Source organism: Neospora caninum, chromosome VIII (assembly GCF_000208865.1).
Source record: "Neospora caninum Liverpool complete genome, chromosome VIII".
NCBI classification, from domain to species: domain Eukaryota; phylum Apicomplexa; class Conoidasida; order Eucoccidiorida; family Sarcocystidae; genus Neospora; species Neospora caninum.
The window spans coordinates 3,897,078-3,914,767 of NC_018395.1; the positions used below are offsets into that span (position 1 = coordinate 3,897,078).

The following is a 17,690-nucleotide window of genomic DNA, read 5'->3' on the forward strand; positions in this document are numbered from 1 at the left end:
AACCGCTTTTGGAGAATTCCTCTCTCCTTCTTTGCAGCTACTCGCGTGCGCAAACGAAAGCTCAAGCAACGCCAACTGCATGCACTTGTATAAAAATGTGCATGTATACATATTATCTGGATATATATATATATATATATATATCTTGATATTTCGCTCTATAAATACATCTTGATATAGCCACGTCTATAGAAATTCCTGCGAAGCTCATGGGCATGTGTATATTCACATGGATGTCTGCTGCTATTTGTGTATACATCGAGACACAAAGGAGGCCACCCACTTAGCGTATAGAAATGAGGATGTGGATCGAGCTGACCGATGTAGGTGCGTGAAAGCGGCTGCTCTCGTAGAGGGAAGAGCGGTCTCCACGAGGCCGTGATTCTTCTGTGGACTCGGACTGGAAAGAAGGCCGAGAGAAAACCGACTGGATTTCACTCACTCGCGAAAAACACAGAGCAACCAGAGACGCAACCGTCAACCGGAGAAGCGAAGCTGAACGCCCCGACCCACCCCCCCTCCTCTCCCCCGCACGGAGGGAGAGGCTGCGAGCGGCAACGGAACGAGCATTAGCGAGAAAAAAGTGAATGTTAAAAAAAAAGCAAGGCGCGTCGGTCTGCAGTCGCCGCCCGGACCGTCATAACACCAGAAGGGGTGAAAGGCAGCGCAGAGGACAGGCAAAAAATCCGTTTGTGTTGAGAAAGTGCCCAAGTCTTTTCACGTGGCTGCTTAAGCGGTGCGTTATCGCTTCGCCGTGCGAGCCTTCGACAGGACAGAGGCGAAAGACGGGGGCAAAAAGGAAAACGCTACAAGCTTCAGGTCACACGCTCCATGTGACGCGGTTCCCTACAGGAGTCGCACCCACAGCATACCCCCTTCCTGCTGCGTATCGGGCGTCCACCGTTGTCTTTCCTTCCCGTTCCTTGCCGTTTCTTCTCGTTTATACTCCCTGCCTTTCCCGTTTGCTCCTGGGCTTTCCTCTTGACGCTTCCCTATCTTTTCGTCTGTTTCCGGTTCCGGTTTTTTGCCGCGCCTCACGTCGTTTTCCCTTTGACTCCCCCAGAGGAAAGACTGCCTCGAGCCGCTCGCCCTTCCCTGGCTGCGCGCGCGAGAGGCTGCGGCCCATCTGCGTTGCTTTGCCGATTCTCGTCCTGAGAAAAAAAACGCAATTCCACGCCTTCGGCCATCAACCCCGCCTCGCCTCGACCGTCGCGTGTCCCGTCCGAGTCTCTCTGCTTCGCCTCGCCTTCACGGCAATTCGCCGGTGATCGTCCGAAAGGCCAGAGCCCCCGGAGAAAGGAAGCCGGCGAGAGTGCGAAAACCGAGACAAAGCGCGAAGCCGGAGCGTGAGAGCGGCCGCGAGGAGGATGCCGAGCCTGCGCCGAGGACGGCGAGAGAGGAGGTAAAAGTTGAGAGACTTGCAGCAACGCATGCGAAACGGAGGCGCTGTAGATCGTGCGCTGCCCCAGCCAGAAGGTGAGACAGTTTTTCCACATCTGCGCAAAAGTCAAAGAGCGAAGAAGAAGGAAACAATGCGACAAGAACTCAAGAGCAAGAGGAACCGACACAAAGTGAAGGCGAGAAATCGAGAGAGAGGGAGAGAGTAAACGCGAAAACACGTCGAGTGAAGAGGAACTCAAATGCGAGCTCGAAGTCACACCTGAGAACAGTACGGCGCGACGCTGTCCATGTCGTCGTTTCTCGTCCTTTGAGTTTGAAAATCGCTCGTGCTTACCCCCGCTGAGAACGGATTGAACGTTTTCCTGCCTGAGCCGGCGCCCTGACAACGGCCATTGCGTCCTCGAATCGGTCGCCAGAGATAAGCGTACCTTCAAGAGAACCAAAAGAGGAGATATCACAGAAAACGAGGAGCTCTTTTTCAGGGCCAGAAGGTGGGATAGTGGGGGACAACAGACGAGCAACGCTCAGGCGAGCGGCGGAGGCAGACCAAAAAACGGAAGAAGCGGTTTATGACGCGTTTCAACGGCGACATTGACACAAGCCGGGACCGGGACTGCTCGGAACCCAAGCGGCGAAAACGAGAGAGACGAGGAGAGAGGCTCGAGAACGGGCGAGGAGGACACACGGTGAAGAGAAAACAAAGACAGAAATGGACATGAGACAGACTGAAGAGAACCGATGACAGATCGTGCACAGGCACAGGCGGCACGAGCCGTTCTACGGATTGCGTTCAGACACACTGACGAGGAGCCAGGAGCGACGATTCACCACAGTGAAGAAGAAAGACAAAAGGCCGGGGAGGGAAACGGAAAACTGACCTTCCGCGATTCAGAACCTCGTTCGCAGTAATGTTTTGAGCAATGTTCCGCATGTGGCCGAACACCAAAACACTCAGACGACAGAGGGAAAAGACGTGGAGCAAGACAACCTGCGAAGGAAACCGCCCACGAAGACATCGAAACGGGTTGTGGATATCGATGGCTTTCCGTGCGTGAGTCACGGCGAGATTGCCATGTTTGCCTTGGTATCTGTGGCTCTGAGTCAGTATGTATGTACAACTCGCCACAGTGAGAGCGACACGTCGATCTGCACAGACTTATATATATATATATATATATGACGTTGCTTGAACCATGCTACGTTCGCGATATGTTGGCCTCTACGGGGATGTTTCGTAGAAGAGTGTCTCTCTTCAGGACAGATGCACGGTGCGCCTGCTTCTTCGATGCAGCGGCAGCGTCCACTGCCTCGCTTGTATATATGTCTATACCCACGGACGCAGCGTTCGCCCTCTCTCTCTCTCTCTATATATATATATATATTGATGTATATATATATATATATATTTATATATATATATATATAGATATACATATCTAGATGTATAGGTTATTGCTACCGACCTCACCGTGCGTCGAGTGGAAACAACAGAGAAGAGGAGACTCACGAGGAGGAGAAGGGCGCGACGAGGGCTGCGCGCATGCAGCCAGTCCTCAGCGAGGTCAGTCGCGTCGGGGCCGAGAGAGAGGCACGCGAGGCAACAGACCAGGTGCACTATCTGAGGCGCGGATTGAAACAGAGACACGATGGGAGAGACGAGCCGGTGGACAAAGGCAGAGAAACGAGAAGGAAGAGAAGGACGGAAAGAACGAGAGGCGCGACGAAGGACGAGACGAAGAGGACGACGCAGGAAGGACGAGGAAAGGCCAACTAGAGAGGATCCAGACGAGCGCAAGCGGAAGAAGCGAGGGCCGGAAGCGCCGGCGACAAATAACGGGAGGACGACAGGGTATTGGAAGCATTCGCCCCAAACAACGCATCCGACGTGACCAGGGGAATAACAGGACGACACTTCCACCGAGGCCTGAGCGATGCATCGATGTGCTCTGAACCCGACTCAGCTCCAGGCGTTTGCGTGGAACCCGGGGAAACGCACGTAGCCGCTTCCAAGGCCAGAGGAGACTCCCGCAGAGTTTCGCCGAAGGCCTTACTTGGGCGAGAGTGTGGACGAGCAGCCAGGACGTGAAGAGGCGCGCGTTCAAAGCGCCGACGCAGTTGTACACCCAAACGCAATGGTGATCGAAGCCCTCCACGCAACGATTGCAGACGCTGGAGAAAACCCAAGAGCGAATCGAGGCAGGCACAGAAAAACAGAGGCGAATAAGAGACAGGATAGGCGAAAACACCATTCAGACACGTGAAGAAACCCATCACGGACGCATGTGCGTCCAGTGCGGAAGGCAAGCGCGGCGAAGCAGAGAAACAAACATACAGACGAGGCACGCGCCCCTACGTCGAACAACGATGCTCCCGAGCAGACGACAGGTTCGGCAGAGTCACGTGGAAACCAAAAGATGCAGAACAACGGGAAAACCAGCGACAGCTTCCCCGAGGGCGGCGTTCTCAAGCGCAGGCGGAAGAGTGCGGCAACACGGTGGAGAACCTACAAGCAGTGCTTCGTCCTCAAAGCGCGGTATATCCAGCACGTGCGACAAAGACGGTCGAGGTCGAGTGCTGCGAGGGTGTCTGCATGCGTCTGAGGATTGTCGAGAATCTGCACGCAACGGAAACATATCCCAGGAAACGGTTTTACCGGCGTGCGGGTCTCCCACCGCCGGCGGGTTCTCATAATGGCGTCCCTCCGGCCTTCGTTCCCCCTTCGCTTCCGTTTATCCCCATCCTTGACGTTTTCCGTGTCAGCACCCCAGGGCAACAAGCGAAGGAGCGAGACGCAACTTCGATAAACCGCGCTTTGCAACATCGCGCTTCCAGACTCTCTGGCGATTCGTTTTTCTTCCCGTTTGCCGGTCTGCACAGGGAGATTCGCCACGGCCACTCTGGCCCTCTCTGCACAAACTCCTGTGCGATTCACCTTGCGCGTGGAAAGCGTCTGTCGACTCCATCGCGGCCCAGTCTGTCTCTTCCGGGATCCGCGAGGGTGTCTCCGTTCTTCGCTCGTGTGCCGTCTGCCCCGCCTTAAAACCCCACATTCGCATTGCTGTTTGGCGCCCCGATATATCGCCCCCACTGGTGTCGAGCGTTTCCCTTGTTTCCCGACACTTCTCTGCAAACGTCCAGAGAGTATCCCCACCGCACGCGGTTCTTCCCATACGCGGTTCGCAGGCGCCCCTCCCCACGTACCTCCATGAGCTCCTCGACGGCGCTTGTGCCCCGCCGCCGCTTGGGGAGCGTTCCTGGATCCGAGAGGAGGAGGAGGAGGAAGAGGGCGAGGTCTGCACATGCTAGCCAAAAGACAGTGTCGCCAAGAACGAGAAAGAAGAAGAAAGATGCAACGCGACTAAGGAGAGGGAAACGACGGCAGTACAGCGTGAGCAGGCCAGGAGCCTGGAGCCGGTCAGCGGAACGCGATTCACGCACCGCGCCCGCGGAAGAGGAAGAGAAGCCGGGGGCGGCGGAGGGCGAAGAGAAGGAAAACAGCGACGCTCCAGTGGACGGATGCATCTGCTGGAAAACAAAGACAAAAGGGCGTCACACTGTCCATGTGGCAGAACCCAGAAGCGGCTACACCTGAACGACCCCTAAAGGTGGAAGGTAAGCATCTCTAGAATTACACAAAAAAAGGGACGGACAACATATTGTAAAGGCAAGGGAAGATAGGCACGAAGAGACGCACAAGCATATATACATATATATACATGGATAGATAGATAGACACATATATAGACAGATGGACAGATACATAGGTATGTCATATGAGCATGCAGACGCATTTGCTTGTATCTGCGTACACGCCAACGCACAGAGATATACTCACGGTTGTACAGTATACAAGAATACGCGAGATGAAGGCTGTTTCTCCCGCAACAGAGAGAAAGCAGTCTTTCGAGCCAAAGGGAACACGGACACTCTTCTCCAGCCTCGCCACCCACGCACAGGCGTTGCTTATTTCCGGGCGAGAGTGGGTTCGTACCGAGAGGATGGTTTTCGCGGTGTAGATCATGAGAAGGAGACAGGCGAAGGCGGCGGCTGACGGCCATTTGTACTGCACTGCTTCACTCCAGTTGCAGCAGAGGTTCGTGATTCTCCTCAGGCGCTGGCACGTGCGCGAATTGCCTTCCTGACGCAAAAGAGGCATCGAGAACGACCGCTCCATCAACGATTCAGGCACGGCGCCCCCAGCTTTCACCGCGCTGTGCTTGCGTCTGCGTTTCTCGTTTCCCTTCTTTTTCTCCCTTCTTTTTGCCTCACAAAAAGACGCCCAACCGACACACGGGCATACAGTTGACTGACCGGGGGACGCATGCGTAGAGGCTGCCTGGCTGCCAAGTGCATGATTCACCTCATATGCTTTGGGACTGCCTGGACATGCGTATCATGGAAGACGTCAGATAGTTATTGAGAGACAGTCCTCGGCTGAAGCCCGCGGACTGGGTACTCCCGTCCATGAGTCTGTTTCGGTTGTTCCAGGCTTTTGCAGCCTTCCGTACCTGGTCGTCGGCGCTCAGGAGAGGCAAGTCTGTGCCTCGCCCTGGAGAAGGTGACCGGAGAAACGCGATGAGATCAGGCCGGGGTGGCGTGAGAGCCTCGGCGATTTCAACGGCGCTCTGCACGGGGAAGCGAAAAGAAACAGGCATTTCCCGGATGCGAGACTGACAATTTACGGCCTCGAGGAGAGACCAGAAAGGGTGGAGGCGGAGAGGCGACAAGCAGGCAAAGCGAGAAGGCTGAGAAAAGCCGTGGGCTGCGACGCTCATGGCGCATCGTCTCAACCGGGGGGGGGGATCAAACGCAAAAGAGAGAACACGGTGAAGAGGAGAGAGAAAGCACGAAAGAAAGAGAAAACACAGGGCGAGACAGAGGAGAGAGAGATGGGAGAGATAACGAATAGGGCGACACAGGCAAGACGGAAAATGAGAACGCATTTGAGACGCTGGGCGAAGGCGTGCATCGGGGGGATGATGCTCGGAGCCTTTCAGGCGGCACGCACGGCTGAGAGGCGAAGACGAAAAGGCAGGAAGCGATGGCGCAGCGAGCCGGGGAGTGCGACGCAAAAGCACAGACGCGAACAGTCAGTGAGATTGACTCAAATGCGCAACGGGAAAAGGTCGCGGAGAGAGAAGGTAAGACACAGCGACCGATAGCGGACAGAGCGGCTGAAACGGAGACGGGGGAGAGAGAACCTCACCACGTTCGATTTCGTGTTTCGTTCGTTCTTGCTGACGAAGCACTCGTCCACGAGAACCCTGAGGAAATCAAGGGTCACACGAAAGTACGTCACCACTCTCAGACGCCCCCCTGCTCGGTTGTGGCAGCGCATCTTTTCCTCTTCCTTTACTTCTCGTTTCACGGTGCATTCTCTGGAGAAACCAGGGGTTCAATACAGAGAACGCATATCCAGAGAGGGGGAGCAAGTTCGGCGTGTACGCGCATCTACCACCTCGTTCTTTTCTCTGGCTCTTTGTTTCGTTTTTTGGTTCCTTGATTTCGGGTGCGGTGCTCGTCGCGCTTTCCGCTCTGGCCCTACAGCGCATCTGGATCACCGCGGGCAACGCCTGGGACGTGTGCGGAATTCTCGACTCTTCTGTAGCTTAAACCAACTGCGGGTGCGTCACGTGAGAGAGCCTTGCATAAGGCCCTCCCAAAGTAAAACCATATCTATACAGCGTCCATGCAATCTCTCCTTGTGCAAAGAGGGTAGGCTGGACATGCAAACGAAACGTGAAACTGGAAGCCCTCTCGCCTCGCCGTTCTTTTCACGCCCCAGCCTTTGCCGGGCGTCGCCGCCTCTGCGACACGGCGCCCAGAATCTCCTGGATTTGCTTTCTCGTTCCTGTCTTTTTATCGCTTTGCTCCTTCCGCTCCGCCCTTCCTAAATCTGGTTATGTCTCGTCCTCAGCTTGCATTTTGTCTCCTCTTCCCCGCCTTTTAGGCACCTACCGGCACGCCTCGAGGTGGCCAGCCTCAACAGCCCGGTGAAGCGCAAGACAGCCAAAGACGTCGACTGACGTGAAATCTGCCTCGAGGTAGTGCAGCAGCCGCAGGATGTCGACATGATTCTGAAAAACACAGATCCACGGACAAGTACCGAACGGGAGGCGTGACTTGCCGAGCAACCCTGCCACGGTGCACGGCACCACAACGCGAAATCACCATCGTTTCGCGATTTTGGTCCATTTGTCCGCACGTCCACGTTGGTGCCATCCATCCACACGAGCGTTGCACACCGCACCAAGTCGTGCCTCTCCCAGCTTTTTTGTTTTGTCTAATGCAGAGTGACCCGCTTGAAGTTCCGTTACACGTGTATCGGTTCCCGTTCCTGTCCCCCTGTGTCCCTCTCTCTCGTCTGCGCGTCTCTGGGTTCTCCCTCTCCTCTCAGGCTTCTTTGCCTTCTCGATCTTCATTCCCTGCCCCGAGACCGTACCTTGAAGGCCGCCCAGTGCGCTGGAGTGCATCCGTTTTCATCCGTTTCGTCGAGGCATCGTCTCCCCGTACGGCGAACCAGAAGAAGGAGAGCCTTTCTGCAGTTGTTCTGAGCCGCCAGAATCGCACAGGTCGCCCCTTTGCTGTCGCGGCCTCGCGCGCCCCAGTTGGCGTCGGCCTCCGCGCGCTCGCCTCCCCGCAGCTCACCGACGCCCGAACGTGGAGCGAGCAACCCCGAAGAAGAAGAGGAAGAAGAAGAGGAAGAGGAAGAAGAAGAGGCAGCAGAAGAGGAAGAGGGGGAAGAAGAGGAAGAAGAGGAGGAAGCGCAAGGGTACGATTCGAGAGCGTCCAGGAGGATCCGCATGGCGACGACATTGTCGCGTATGATGCTCCACATGAGCGGGCTTTGGAGGGTAGAGAGGGACCGAGCGTCGGGGTTCGCTCCTGGCACGACGCACACAAAGGCAGGGTGCGAAACTGCGGTGAGGAATGCTGGAAGCGAAATGAGAGAAAGAGAGTCTGCAGAAGCGGCAGACCATCGGACGAAAAAACGGAAAAGAGAGAAGGACGCGCAGGGACAGAAGAAAGGAAGGCGGCCAGGAGACGCAGCTGCGAGTTTGTTCAGGTGCACAAGATCCAAGGCGGCAGCGAGACCCACACGCGGAAGAAACGGGACGAAGACGCGCGCCTCTCGCAACAGCAACGGATGAGAGCGTATGTGAAGCCAACAGGAGGCGGGGAAGACCACAAAATCAGAAGAATGACACATCGGGCACGAGAGCGAAGAGGACTGATTTCGCGAGCCGCAAACGAAGCAGTCGATCGTAGACAGGCACGACACGCGGGACAAAAAGCCGACAAGAAGAGACGTCGAAACGTCCAGGCGGCAGAGACGCGAACTGACAAGCATAAGATGGAATTGGTAAGATCGTTCCTCGTTTTGAACAGAGCGCCGGTCTACCCTTCCTTCTTTGAACCGCCCGAGCGTAGGCCCTGAGAGAGCAGGTCCCGTTTTCCCGTAGTTCCTTCGCCCTTCGGGACTGGACGTGCGCCTCCCTCACATCATCCCAACCCGTTCCCGTTTCCTCCTCTGCTCATTCGCTTCTTCGCTTGCCTCTGGCTGTGTTCAGCAAACCGTCTTTATCACGACTTCTGGGTGCTTGTGCTTACCGTTTGCGAGAAGCCTTTTCATGACGGCGATTTCGCCACAGAGCGCAGCCCAGTGAAGGAGCGTGTGGCCGCCGGCGTCTCTGGCGTCGACGTACGTCTTGGGATCCAGGCGCTTGAGAACACTCGTCACTGCCTTGCTTCGATTGCAGCGGAGAAGCAAAAAGAGTTGCGACACGACCTCTGCAGAGGCCGACCTCGCCGAAGGTGGCGGCGCAGGGGAAGAAGTCCAAGACGTGGACGCATCCCGAGACGGAAACGAAGACGAGGAAGAAGAAGATGAAGAGCAAGACGGCGAAGAGGAAGACGACGAAGAGGAAGACGACGAAGCGGAAGACGACGAAGAGGAAGACGACGAAGAGGAAGACGACGAAGCGGAAGATGACGAAGCGGAAGATGACGAAGCGGAAGATGACGAAGAGGAAGACGAGGAAGAAGGATACGCGCGAGACACGAGTTTTCGAGAGGCTGAAGGTGACTGAGGGGACACACGACGCGTCTGAGAAGACGTAGAACATGCAGAGGTCGGTTGGGAAAAGGACGCGGAGGAAGAACCAGAGGACGACGAGAAGGAAGAAGAAAAGGAAGAAGATGCAGAGGAGAAGAACGAGGAGCAAGGCCGAGTTTCCTCGTCCACCGGTAGCGTGTGCGCTCTCCTTCGTTCCCCTCCACCGAGAGGGTGATCAGGCGCTCTCTCCATGGTCAGAGAGATTGCCTGGTCAGAGAGATTGCCTGGTCAGAGAGATTGCCTGGTCAGAGAGATTGCCTGGTCTGGTTGTTTTTTGCTTCAGAGATCGGTTTGCCAGAAACGGCACATTGTGTCTCTCGGCAAGTCGTTCTTGACGCGCTGTCTCGAAGCTGTCCACGGCGCCCTGGACTCTCTCGGATTCCCTCTTCCGCTTCGAAAGCTCTCTTCTGCCCGGATGCACGGGAGCGCAGCACCATCAGCCTCGAGCGGTTCCTGTTCAACTGCCGTCGAAGTCGCTTTTTTGCAAATGCAAAACCAAACGACGGGACAGACGAAGAAGTGAACGAAGGGGGAGGCCAAGGAGAGGAAGACGTCGAAGAAGGAAAGAGAGGAAGAAAGAGAAACAAGAGGGGGAAAGGGAAAAAGAAGAGAACAAGAAGAAGGAGGAAAAAGGACTAGAAGGAGGCTGAGAAAAAGAAGAATGAGGCAGAGAATGAGAAGAACGGCGAGCGGGAGGGTACGTGAGGCAGAGAGGGATATGACGCGTGTCGCACAGAAGAAGAGCTACCTCTCTCGGCAGGAGTAAGGAAAGTGGAAAGGAAACGAGGAAGAACAGCTGTGTTGCTTGACTGGGAAAGAAATCGCGGGAACTTGTCTTTGCGCGAGAGCGAGGCTAGGAGACATGCGCAAAAAGGCGACGGGGAAAGTAGAGCAGAGAAGAGACGAGAAAAAGTTTTAAAATCGGCATTGTTTAACGCTCCAAACATATTTTAAGAGGGAAGAATCTCTGGAAAACGGCCGGGAAAAAAACACTTTAAACCCTCGTTTACTCCTGTGAAAGTTAAAGAGCATGTGCCGTCGCGTATACACCTGCCAGTCTCCCGTACACCAATTTCCTGCGGTCGAAAAACGCAGAGATTCTGAGTTCTCTGCTTTCACCTTTTCCCCCTCACCCCCCCTCCCATCTAGACAGATAAACCAGAAAGTCCAGAAAGACGCCTTCTTCATTTCTCTGCTTCGAAGCGCGTTCACTTCAGATTTTTAGATCCGTTATCTCCACATACATACAGATACCTCTGCTTCGACACTGCCCCGCTGAGCGGTGCACAGATGCCTAGCAGAGTCCATCTTCTTTCTGCCACTCGCTCCTGGTTTGCCGTCTCCCTGTTGGCGCCCTCGGACTTCTCCGCCTCTCCACTTTCGGCAAACAGTCGCTTCTCTTCTCCTCGCTTCTCCGCCTCAAAACAGAGACGTCCCAGACAACCAGAAGCAGGGTTCTAGGCTGCCTGTCTGCTCGCCTTTCTCCAGGCCTCGCCTCAGCCTGCACGGCGTTGCTGGCGAAACCTCGTCGGCGGTTTTTCTCGCGGCAAAAAAGCCCTCGGACTTGAAAGGCGTCTTTCTCAACGACTGCGCCTTTCCGTATGCGACTGTGTCAGCGTGAAGGGTAGGAGCTATTTTCGGCAAGAACGGCAACTGAGATCTCCCCCAGGTGTATACATCCAACCGGTCGCGTCTCGCAGGCAGCGTGAGCGCGCCACACGTGGCCTCGAGGCCCCGTTGTGTGACAAGCACTGTGGAAGGCCAGTTCTGCGCGGCCTTCTGTGTGAACCTTTCTACAGTATATGGAGGCGTGTTTCTCGTCTTTGACACGAATTTGTTGCTGAGAAACGTCTACGACTTTTTCTCTACGAGAAGAGTGTCTTCGTCCTGTTGAGAGGGTGAAATTTCTTCTCTGTGTGCACTCTCGTGGACTCGAGGACTCGCTCTCAAACCCCCTGGCGAGTTGTCTCTCGTCTCCCTCTCTGGTGTGTTCCAAAGTTTCGTTCCAAAATCCGCCTTTCTCTCGAACTTTTTTCTTCTTCTTTATCCAGGTTGTTTTCTTTCCGTCCGGTTCTTTCGCATTTCTCTTCTCTCGTTCTGCTTTTCGCCGCCTTTCTCTCCTCTCTCCCTGCGTAAAAATCGAAATCGCCCCGGCGTATATACGCGAAGGTGGAGACTCTCTCAAGTAACCGGAGACACCTGACGCGTACTGTGCAGCTGCGCACCTGCTGTCTTTGGGTTTCCAGTGTTTCAGAGTTTTCTGATTTTCCTTTCTTCTACATCTGTCCTCTCTGAGAGGGAATTCTCCTTGCCTTCGCCGCCTTGGTCTCTCCCCGTCTCCTCATCCAGTGTGTGTCTCTGTCTTCTGTCTCCCTTTCGCCCTCCCCCCCGTCCAAACCTCCGAGACGGAAGTGGAGGGAAAAGCGGCGTTGTCTGTTTTGTCTGTCTCGACGGCCCGAGAGGCAAGGTCCGTCTTGTGCTGGTGATTCTTGAAGAAATGTTTTGATCTGCAGAGCTCGAGTACCAAATAAACGCCCATTCCGATCTTTCAAAAGGAGACGAAAACGGCAGTGCGCGACAAGTCCCCTTCTCGCGTGTCTCCTCTGACAGCCAGTCGAGACGTTGGACGCCGCGTGTGTAAAGGCCACGTCGCGCACGTTTTCTTTCGTTTTCCACGAGGCAGTCTTTCTTGCAAATTCTCGAGCACTCCGAATCGGAGTTGTCGTCCGTAAACTTTGCTTCGTCTCGCCTGACTCCTGAGCGCCTCGTGTCCGTCTCTCCCATCTGTTTTCGCTGCAAAAAACCGAGCTTTCTGCGCAACCTTGAATTCGTGGATCTTTTCCGACTTGGGAAAAATCTCTAACTCCCTTGAGGCGTTCCAAAAAGCCCATCTCTCTCTCCTTTCCCTTTCCCTCTTTTCGTTTTCGCCGTTCCTCCCTCAGTGCGAAAGGCGCGATCTGTGCGGGCGTATTTCGTCGTCAGGCCGTCTTCTCAGCCGGCTCTGGGTCTTTGTTTTCTCTGCGTACGTCTTCTTCTCCTTTCGACGCCGACTTTTCCTTCAATTCTTCCTTCTACATTCCGCTCCGCCTCTCCTCGTTTTCCCCTCCCAACTCGCATCTCACTTCTTCAGCTCAGCTGGTTTTCTCGTCTGTTGAACAACGAAAGAAACGCATCTGAGAACCTGCTTTCAACTGTCGCTTTTCCTGGATATATCACCCCTGGCCTCTGCCTCGAAAGCGCCTTCAATCAATCGCAAACACAGAGAGAGTCGCCGATGAATCGATCCCGACCATTCTATCTGTTCACCGTTCTGTGGAGATCGAAACACCTTACTCCCCATTTCCGTCCGTCTCGATCCTCTGTACTCGCCTAACTCTACGCTCGTCTAATGCGTCTCGACAAACACGTTATTTTCTACAGATTCACCCGTATTTACATACAGACTATATATATATATATATATATATATATATTTGCATGGAACGCCCTGTGTTTGTAGATGAATGGTACATCTCGGGAAATTCTCGATAAGGATACGAGACGGACTGTGACGTTTCCCTCCTCTACAAGTGTTGACGTCCCTGACCCTTCACGATGGCGAAGCGCGACGCCTCCTCTCTCCTCTCCCTCGCTTTCGCGATTGCCCTGTGTGGGGTGTCTCTTCCTGTCTCCTTCGACTGGGCTGTAGGCCATCAACTGTCTCCACCCTCCATCGGCTCTCCCGTGTTTCCTGCCTCCCGCGCCGCCTCCCAGCCTACCAACCATCTGCCTCTCGCCTTCGTCAAGCCTGCGCCGAGGCATGTCCTGAACTTCCCTTCTTCCTCCATCTCTCCTTCTTCTCCTGCTTCTCCTTCTTCTCCGTCTTCTCCTTCTGCTCCGTCTTCTGGTTCGCCGGCCTCTCTGTCGACTTCGGCGTCCGTGTCACAGATGGACAGGCTCTCCGCCGGAAGTCCGTTGGAAGCGGCGTCTTCACAGCGGGTAAGGACGAATGACAGCGCAAGGCGTATCACGGGGGCGGGGCGAGGGAGGAACGAGAAGACGAAATCTCTAGGCAAATAACGGAGCGCAGGCTAAGGCCTTGACTGCTACGATCCGTCGAGGCAGAATCACTGAGTGTCTATGCACTTGTCTCTGTCGCGTCCCTCTCTGGCTGTCGCTCTTTCTCGAGCGGTTCTTTCTATCTTCTATAGCGCTCGCTTCTTCCGTCTTCACGGGAACCTGTTTTTCTCGTCTGTACCGTGTTCGCTCCTTGCTTCCAGCGCGTCGCAGCCCTTTGTGTCGCCCCGTGTCCCCAGAAGCCTTCTCGTCTTGGGTGAATCTGTTTCCTGTCTCTCTCCGCTTTTTCCCGATCAACTTGGTTTGCTTCTCCTTTCCCGCTGAGCAATCGCCTCTCATCCTCAATACCCCTCATCTTTTCTGTCTGCTTTGTCTCGCCTTTTCGACTCCGTCTCTGGCACGACATAAAAAAATCTACCATCATCCCTGACAGAGTCCTCGTTCTTTCCCTTCTTCCTTAATCTCTCTTTGGTTGCAGGCGTCCCTGCTGCCGTGGGTCGACCCGGCTGTCGATTCCTCAGACGCTTGCTCTTGTCGCGAATGTGTGTCCGTTTGGCTTTCTTCTTCCCTTTCTTCATCTCGTGCTTCGTCTTCCTGTCCAGCTCTCCTCATGTGTTTTCTCTTCTGTCGACTCGTCATCGTGTGGCGTTCGGCCTCGCGCTCCTCGGCGTCGCGCGCTTTCCCGTGTGGTCTGCATCCACGTTTCGTTTGCTTAGCCCGCGCCGCTGGCTGCCTCGCGCTTTTTCCGCCCATGACCCCCTTTGTTTTCCTCTCGTGTCTGTTCGCTGCGTCTTTCTCATTTCGTGTGCCGTTTCCTCCTCCCGTTCTGCCTCCTCAGCTGCCTGTGCAAATCCAAGAGGCCGTCGTCGACGGCGAATTCGTGAACGGCAAAAGCGTGAAAGATTGGAAAGTGGAACGGTCACTCTACCAGGCGCTCCACATGGCGCTGGCCGAAGAACTCGCGCGAGATCCCAATGTGTGCGTCATGGGTAAGCATGCAAAGAATTAAAGCATTCATAAGACAGTTTGTGTCAATCTTTTTCGGAACGGTTTGAGGTCCAGTGTGTGGCGCTTCGAGGTGATGGTCCCGGAACGTTCAAAGGTCCACATGCGCTCACGTGTTCCTGCCACAACTCAAGCACATGCCCAATCCGGAGACAGGCCTGACACTCGACTCCGAATTGCCCCAAACCACACGCCCTGTGTATACATGCCATAGCTCATCGTCATTTTTTGTTCTCTTCTTCTTACGCTTCGTCGTTCCTCACTCTTCCCTTGACACCGACAAGACTACCAGAAAGACCTCCATGTCGTTCTGATACCTGCATTGACGCCTTATCGATATGCAAGATTCCTAGGCTTACGTATCCATGCATACACAATGTCTCCTGTTTCCATTTACACCGTCACATCCACATGTACAAACATGTGCACCTATCTCTCTCTCATAACACACAGATATATATATATATATATGTATATATATATATATGTATATATATATATATATATATGTATATATATATATATGTGTGTATATATATATATATATATAGAGAGAGAGAGAGAGAGAGAGCTTTGTGCATCAGTGATTGCATGCAGATAGGTGGAGTTGTTTGGTGTTTCTTTGTGCACTTTGCGACATTTTAGGTGAAGATGTAGGGCACTATGGCGGCTCGTACAAGGTGACGAAGGATTTCCACGCGCGGTTTGGCAACTTCAGGTGTATGGACACGCCGATTTGCGAGAACACCTTCACGGGCATGGCGATCGGCGCAGCGATGAACGGCCTGCGACCAGTTGTCGAGGGGATGAACATGGGGTTTCTTCTCCTCGCTTTTAACCAAATCGCCAACAACGCCGGCATGGTGCGATACACCAGTGGAGGCGCCTTCGACGTCCCGGTCGTCATTCGCGGCCCCGGCGGTGTCGGCAAGCAACTGGGCCCCGAACACTCTCAGCGAATCGAGGCATACCTCATGGTAAGCAAGGCGGGTGGGGGTGGGGGGTGGGGGGGGGAGAAAAGAGCGCCAAGTCCGCGGAAGCGAGAAGGGGAAGGTGATCGGGAAACGCGCGGCCAGAAAGCCCACAGATGGGAAATAGCCAGGGAGGGCCCTCGAGCGCAAACGGCTAATACGCGGTTACCAATATTAAATACATTTAGATATGTATATGTATATACGTATATCGTTCGTTTTTGTTTTCCCGCAGTCATACACGTTGAGGGGTGTTGTCCCTGTGTTTGCTGGTCTTTGTTTCGTAACCTCTGATCAACCTACACGCCTCTGGGTCTCGACCGGGTCGCCAGATGTTCCGTTCTCGGGAAGTTCGGCCCTTCGCTCTTTTGAACCTCCTTTCTCAGCCGCCTTTCCCTGTGTCTGTTCGTCTCCGCGTCGCTGTTCGTGGGGTGTTTCGCCCTCCGTTTCGCTCTCGATGTGCGAGCGCTCGTGTATCTGCTTTCTTTTGCTGTTCTGCTTTCTCACGACTCAATACTCTTCTCTTCAGGCAGTGCCGGGGCTCAAGATTGTCGCGTGTTCGACGCCCTACAACGCGCGCGGTCTGCTAAAGTCCGCCATTCGCGAAGACAACCCGGTGGTTTTTTTCGAGCATGTCTTGACTTACAACATCAAGGAAGAAATCCCGCTGCTCCCGTACACGCTCCCCCTGGACAAGGCCGAAATCGCCCGAGAGGGCTCCGACATCACTGTGCTCGCCTACGGCAAACTCCGCCACGTCGCCCTCGAGGCCGCGCAGCAACTTGAGAAACTCGGCTTATCTGCGGAAGTCGTCGACCTCATTTCTCTGAAACCTCTCGACATGGAGACCATTCGCGCCAGCGTCAAAAAGACTGGACGATGCATCATTCTCGATGAAAGCAGCCGCACAGGAGGGATTGGCGGCGAAATATTTACTCAGGTATATACCAACGAAACACGCCCTTGTCTCCTACATAGATAAATATATAGATTGACATGCAAACATGTTTTATGTGTTTGTAAGCATACAAGGATATATACATATATATATATATATATATATATGTTTATATGGATTATGTCTGTGTATATGTAAGCGTGGAGATCTGTGTGTTTTCTTTGCTATCTGAATTGCTTCTCCATCGCCATATGTGGCTCCAGACACGGCGAACGGTGGCTCCCCCTGAAGCATGCGTAGAGGCCATGCGGGGTGTGCGACATGCGTTTGATCTCGGTACCGCGTTGGCCTGGAGCTGGCGAGAGAAAAAGCAGTTGGCATCGCGAGGCGTGGAATGGCAAAGTGGATAGCCTTTCACTGACGTGTGTGTCTCCAGTCCGCGCGTGTGCTCCACTGATAAGCAGTTTCCCTCATGGAATCTCGAGAACGTTGACATCATCTTCCCGGGGCCTTGCGGTGCTTCTCGGCTGTGCAGGTGATGGAGAATTGTGCCGACGATTTGCTTGAGGTTCCCATTCGCTTAGCAACGAAAGACATTCCCACGCCGTATGCGGCTAAGCTGGAGGAGGCGACGATCGTAACCCCGCAAGACGTGGTGAACTCTGCTCTGTGGCTAGCGTCCAAGCGCGGCCTGCCGAAACAGGCGTAGACTCTCACGAGCTTTTCATGGAAGTCACACCAACAGTCGACGCAGTCAAGGGCAACCGGCATCGAGGACGAGGCGAGAACAACAGGGGAAGGCAGGACGTTCGCGGCGCGACAGAGAGGGTAGGCGATACGGGAGCCGCTGGGGCTGCGTCGAGAGTTCCGGTGAACATGTGCAGTTCCCTCAATCTGGCGACATCCGAACCCGAATTGGCGGCACCAAAGAAGACGTGAAAACGCGTGTCCCTGCGGGCCTGAGTCCACTGGAAGGAGGCTGTGTGAAGAACGTCCAAGTTTTGCCGCCTCGCCAAAGGCCACAAGAGGCAAACCGCGAAGGAAGCAGAATCACAAAGAAGATGGCACGAGGCGGAGACACCTCAACGAAATCGTCACGTTTTGTCTCCCAAGCAACTCGTACCTGATTCAGTTCGCCCGCAATGTTACAAGAGGGCCTTTGTCTCGTTCAGAACGTTTTGGTCTCGCGCTCACGGCGCACATTCCGCATTTGTTTGTTGCATGGATCTATACCTGCAGTTTC

General features: G+C 54.4%; 2 protein-coding genes across 2 annotated transcripts; one reads left to right on the plus strand and one right to left on the minus strand.

Annotated features, from left to right (window-relative positions):
- Nucleotides 1–1,034: 1,034 nt before the first annotated feature.
- Nucleotides 1,035–9,709, minus strand: NCLIV_034970 (hypothetical protein; the record flags this gene model as incomplete). Its single annotated transcript, XM_003883699.1, has 13 exons — nucleotides 1,035–1,496; nucleotides 1,736–1,829; nucleotides 2,280–2,389; nucleotides 2,870–3,019; nucleotides 3,453–3,570; nucleotides 3,909–4,015; nucleotides 4,603–4,926; nucleotides 5,393–5,539; nucleotides 5,910–6,026; nucleotides 6,608–6,665; nucleotides 7,360–7,478; nucleotides 7,844–8,286; nucleotides 9,013–9,709. 13 exons carry the CDS (start codon nucleotides 9,707–9,709, stop codon nucleotides 1,035–1,037), a joined length of 2,946 nt encoding a protein of 981 aa, XP_003883748.1.
- Nucleotides 9,710–13,111: 3,402 nt separating this feature from the next.
- Nucleotides 13,112–17,156, plus strand: NCLIV_034990 (Transketolase, pyridine binding domain protein,related; the record flags this gene model as incomplete). Its single annotated transcript, XM_003883700.1, has 5 exons — nucleotides 13,112–13,495; nucleotides 14,412–14,562; nucleotides 15,224–15,555; nucleotides 16,079–16,489; nucleotides 16,983–17,156. 5 exons carry the CDS (start codon nucleotides 13,112–13,114, stop codon nucleotides 17,154–17,156), a joined length of 1,452 nt encoding a protein of 483 aa, XP_003883749.1.
- Between the last annotated feature and the right edge of the window lie 534 nt (nucleotides 17,157–17,690).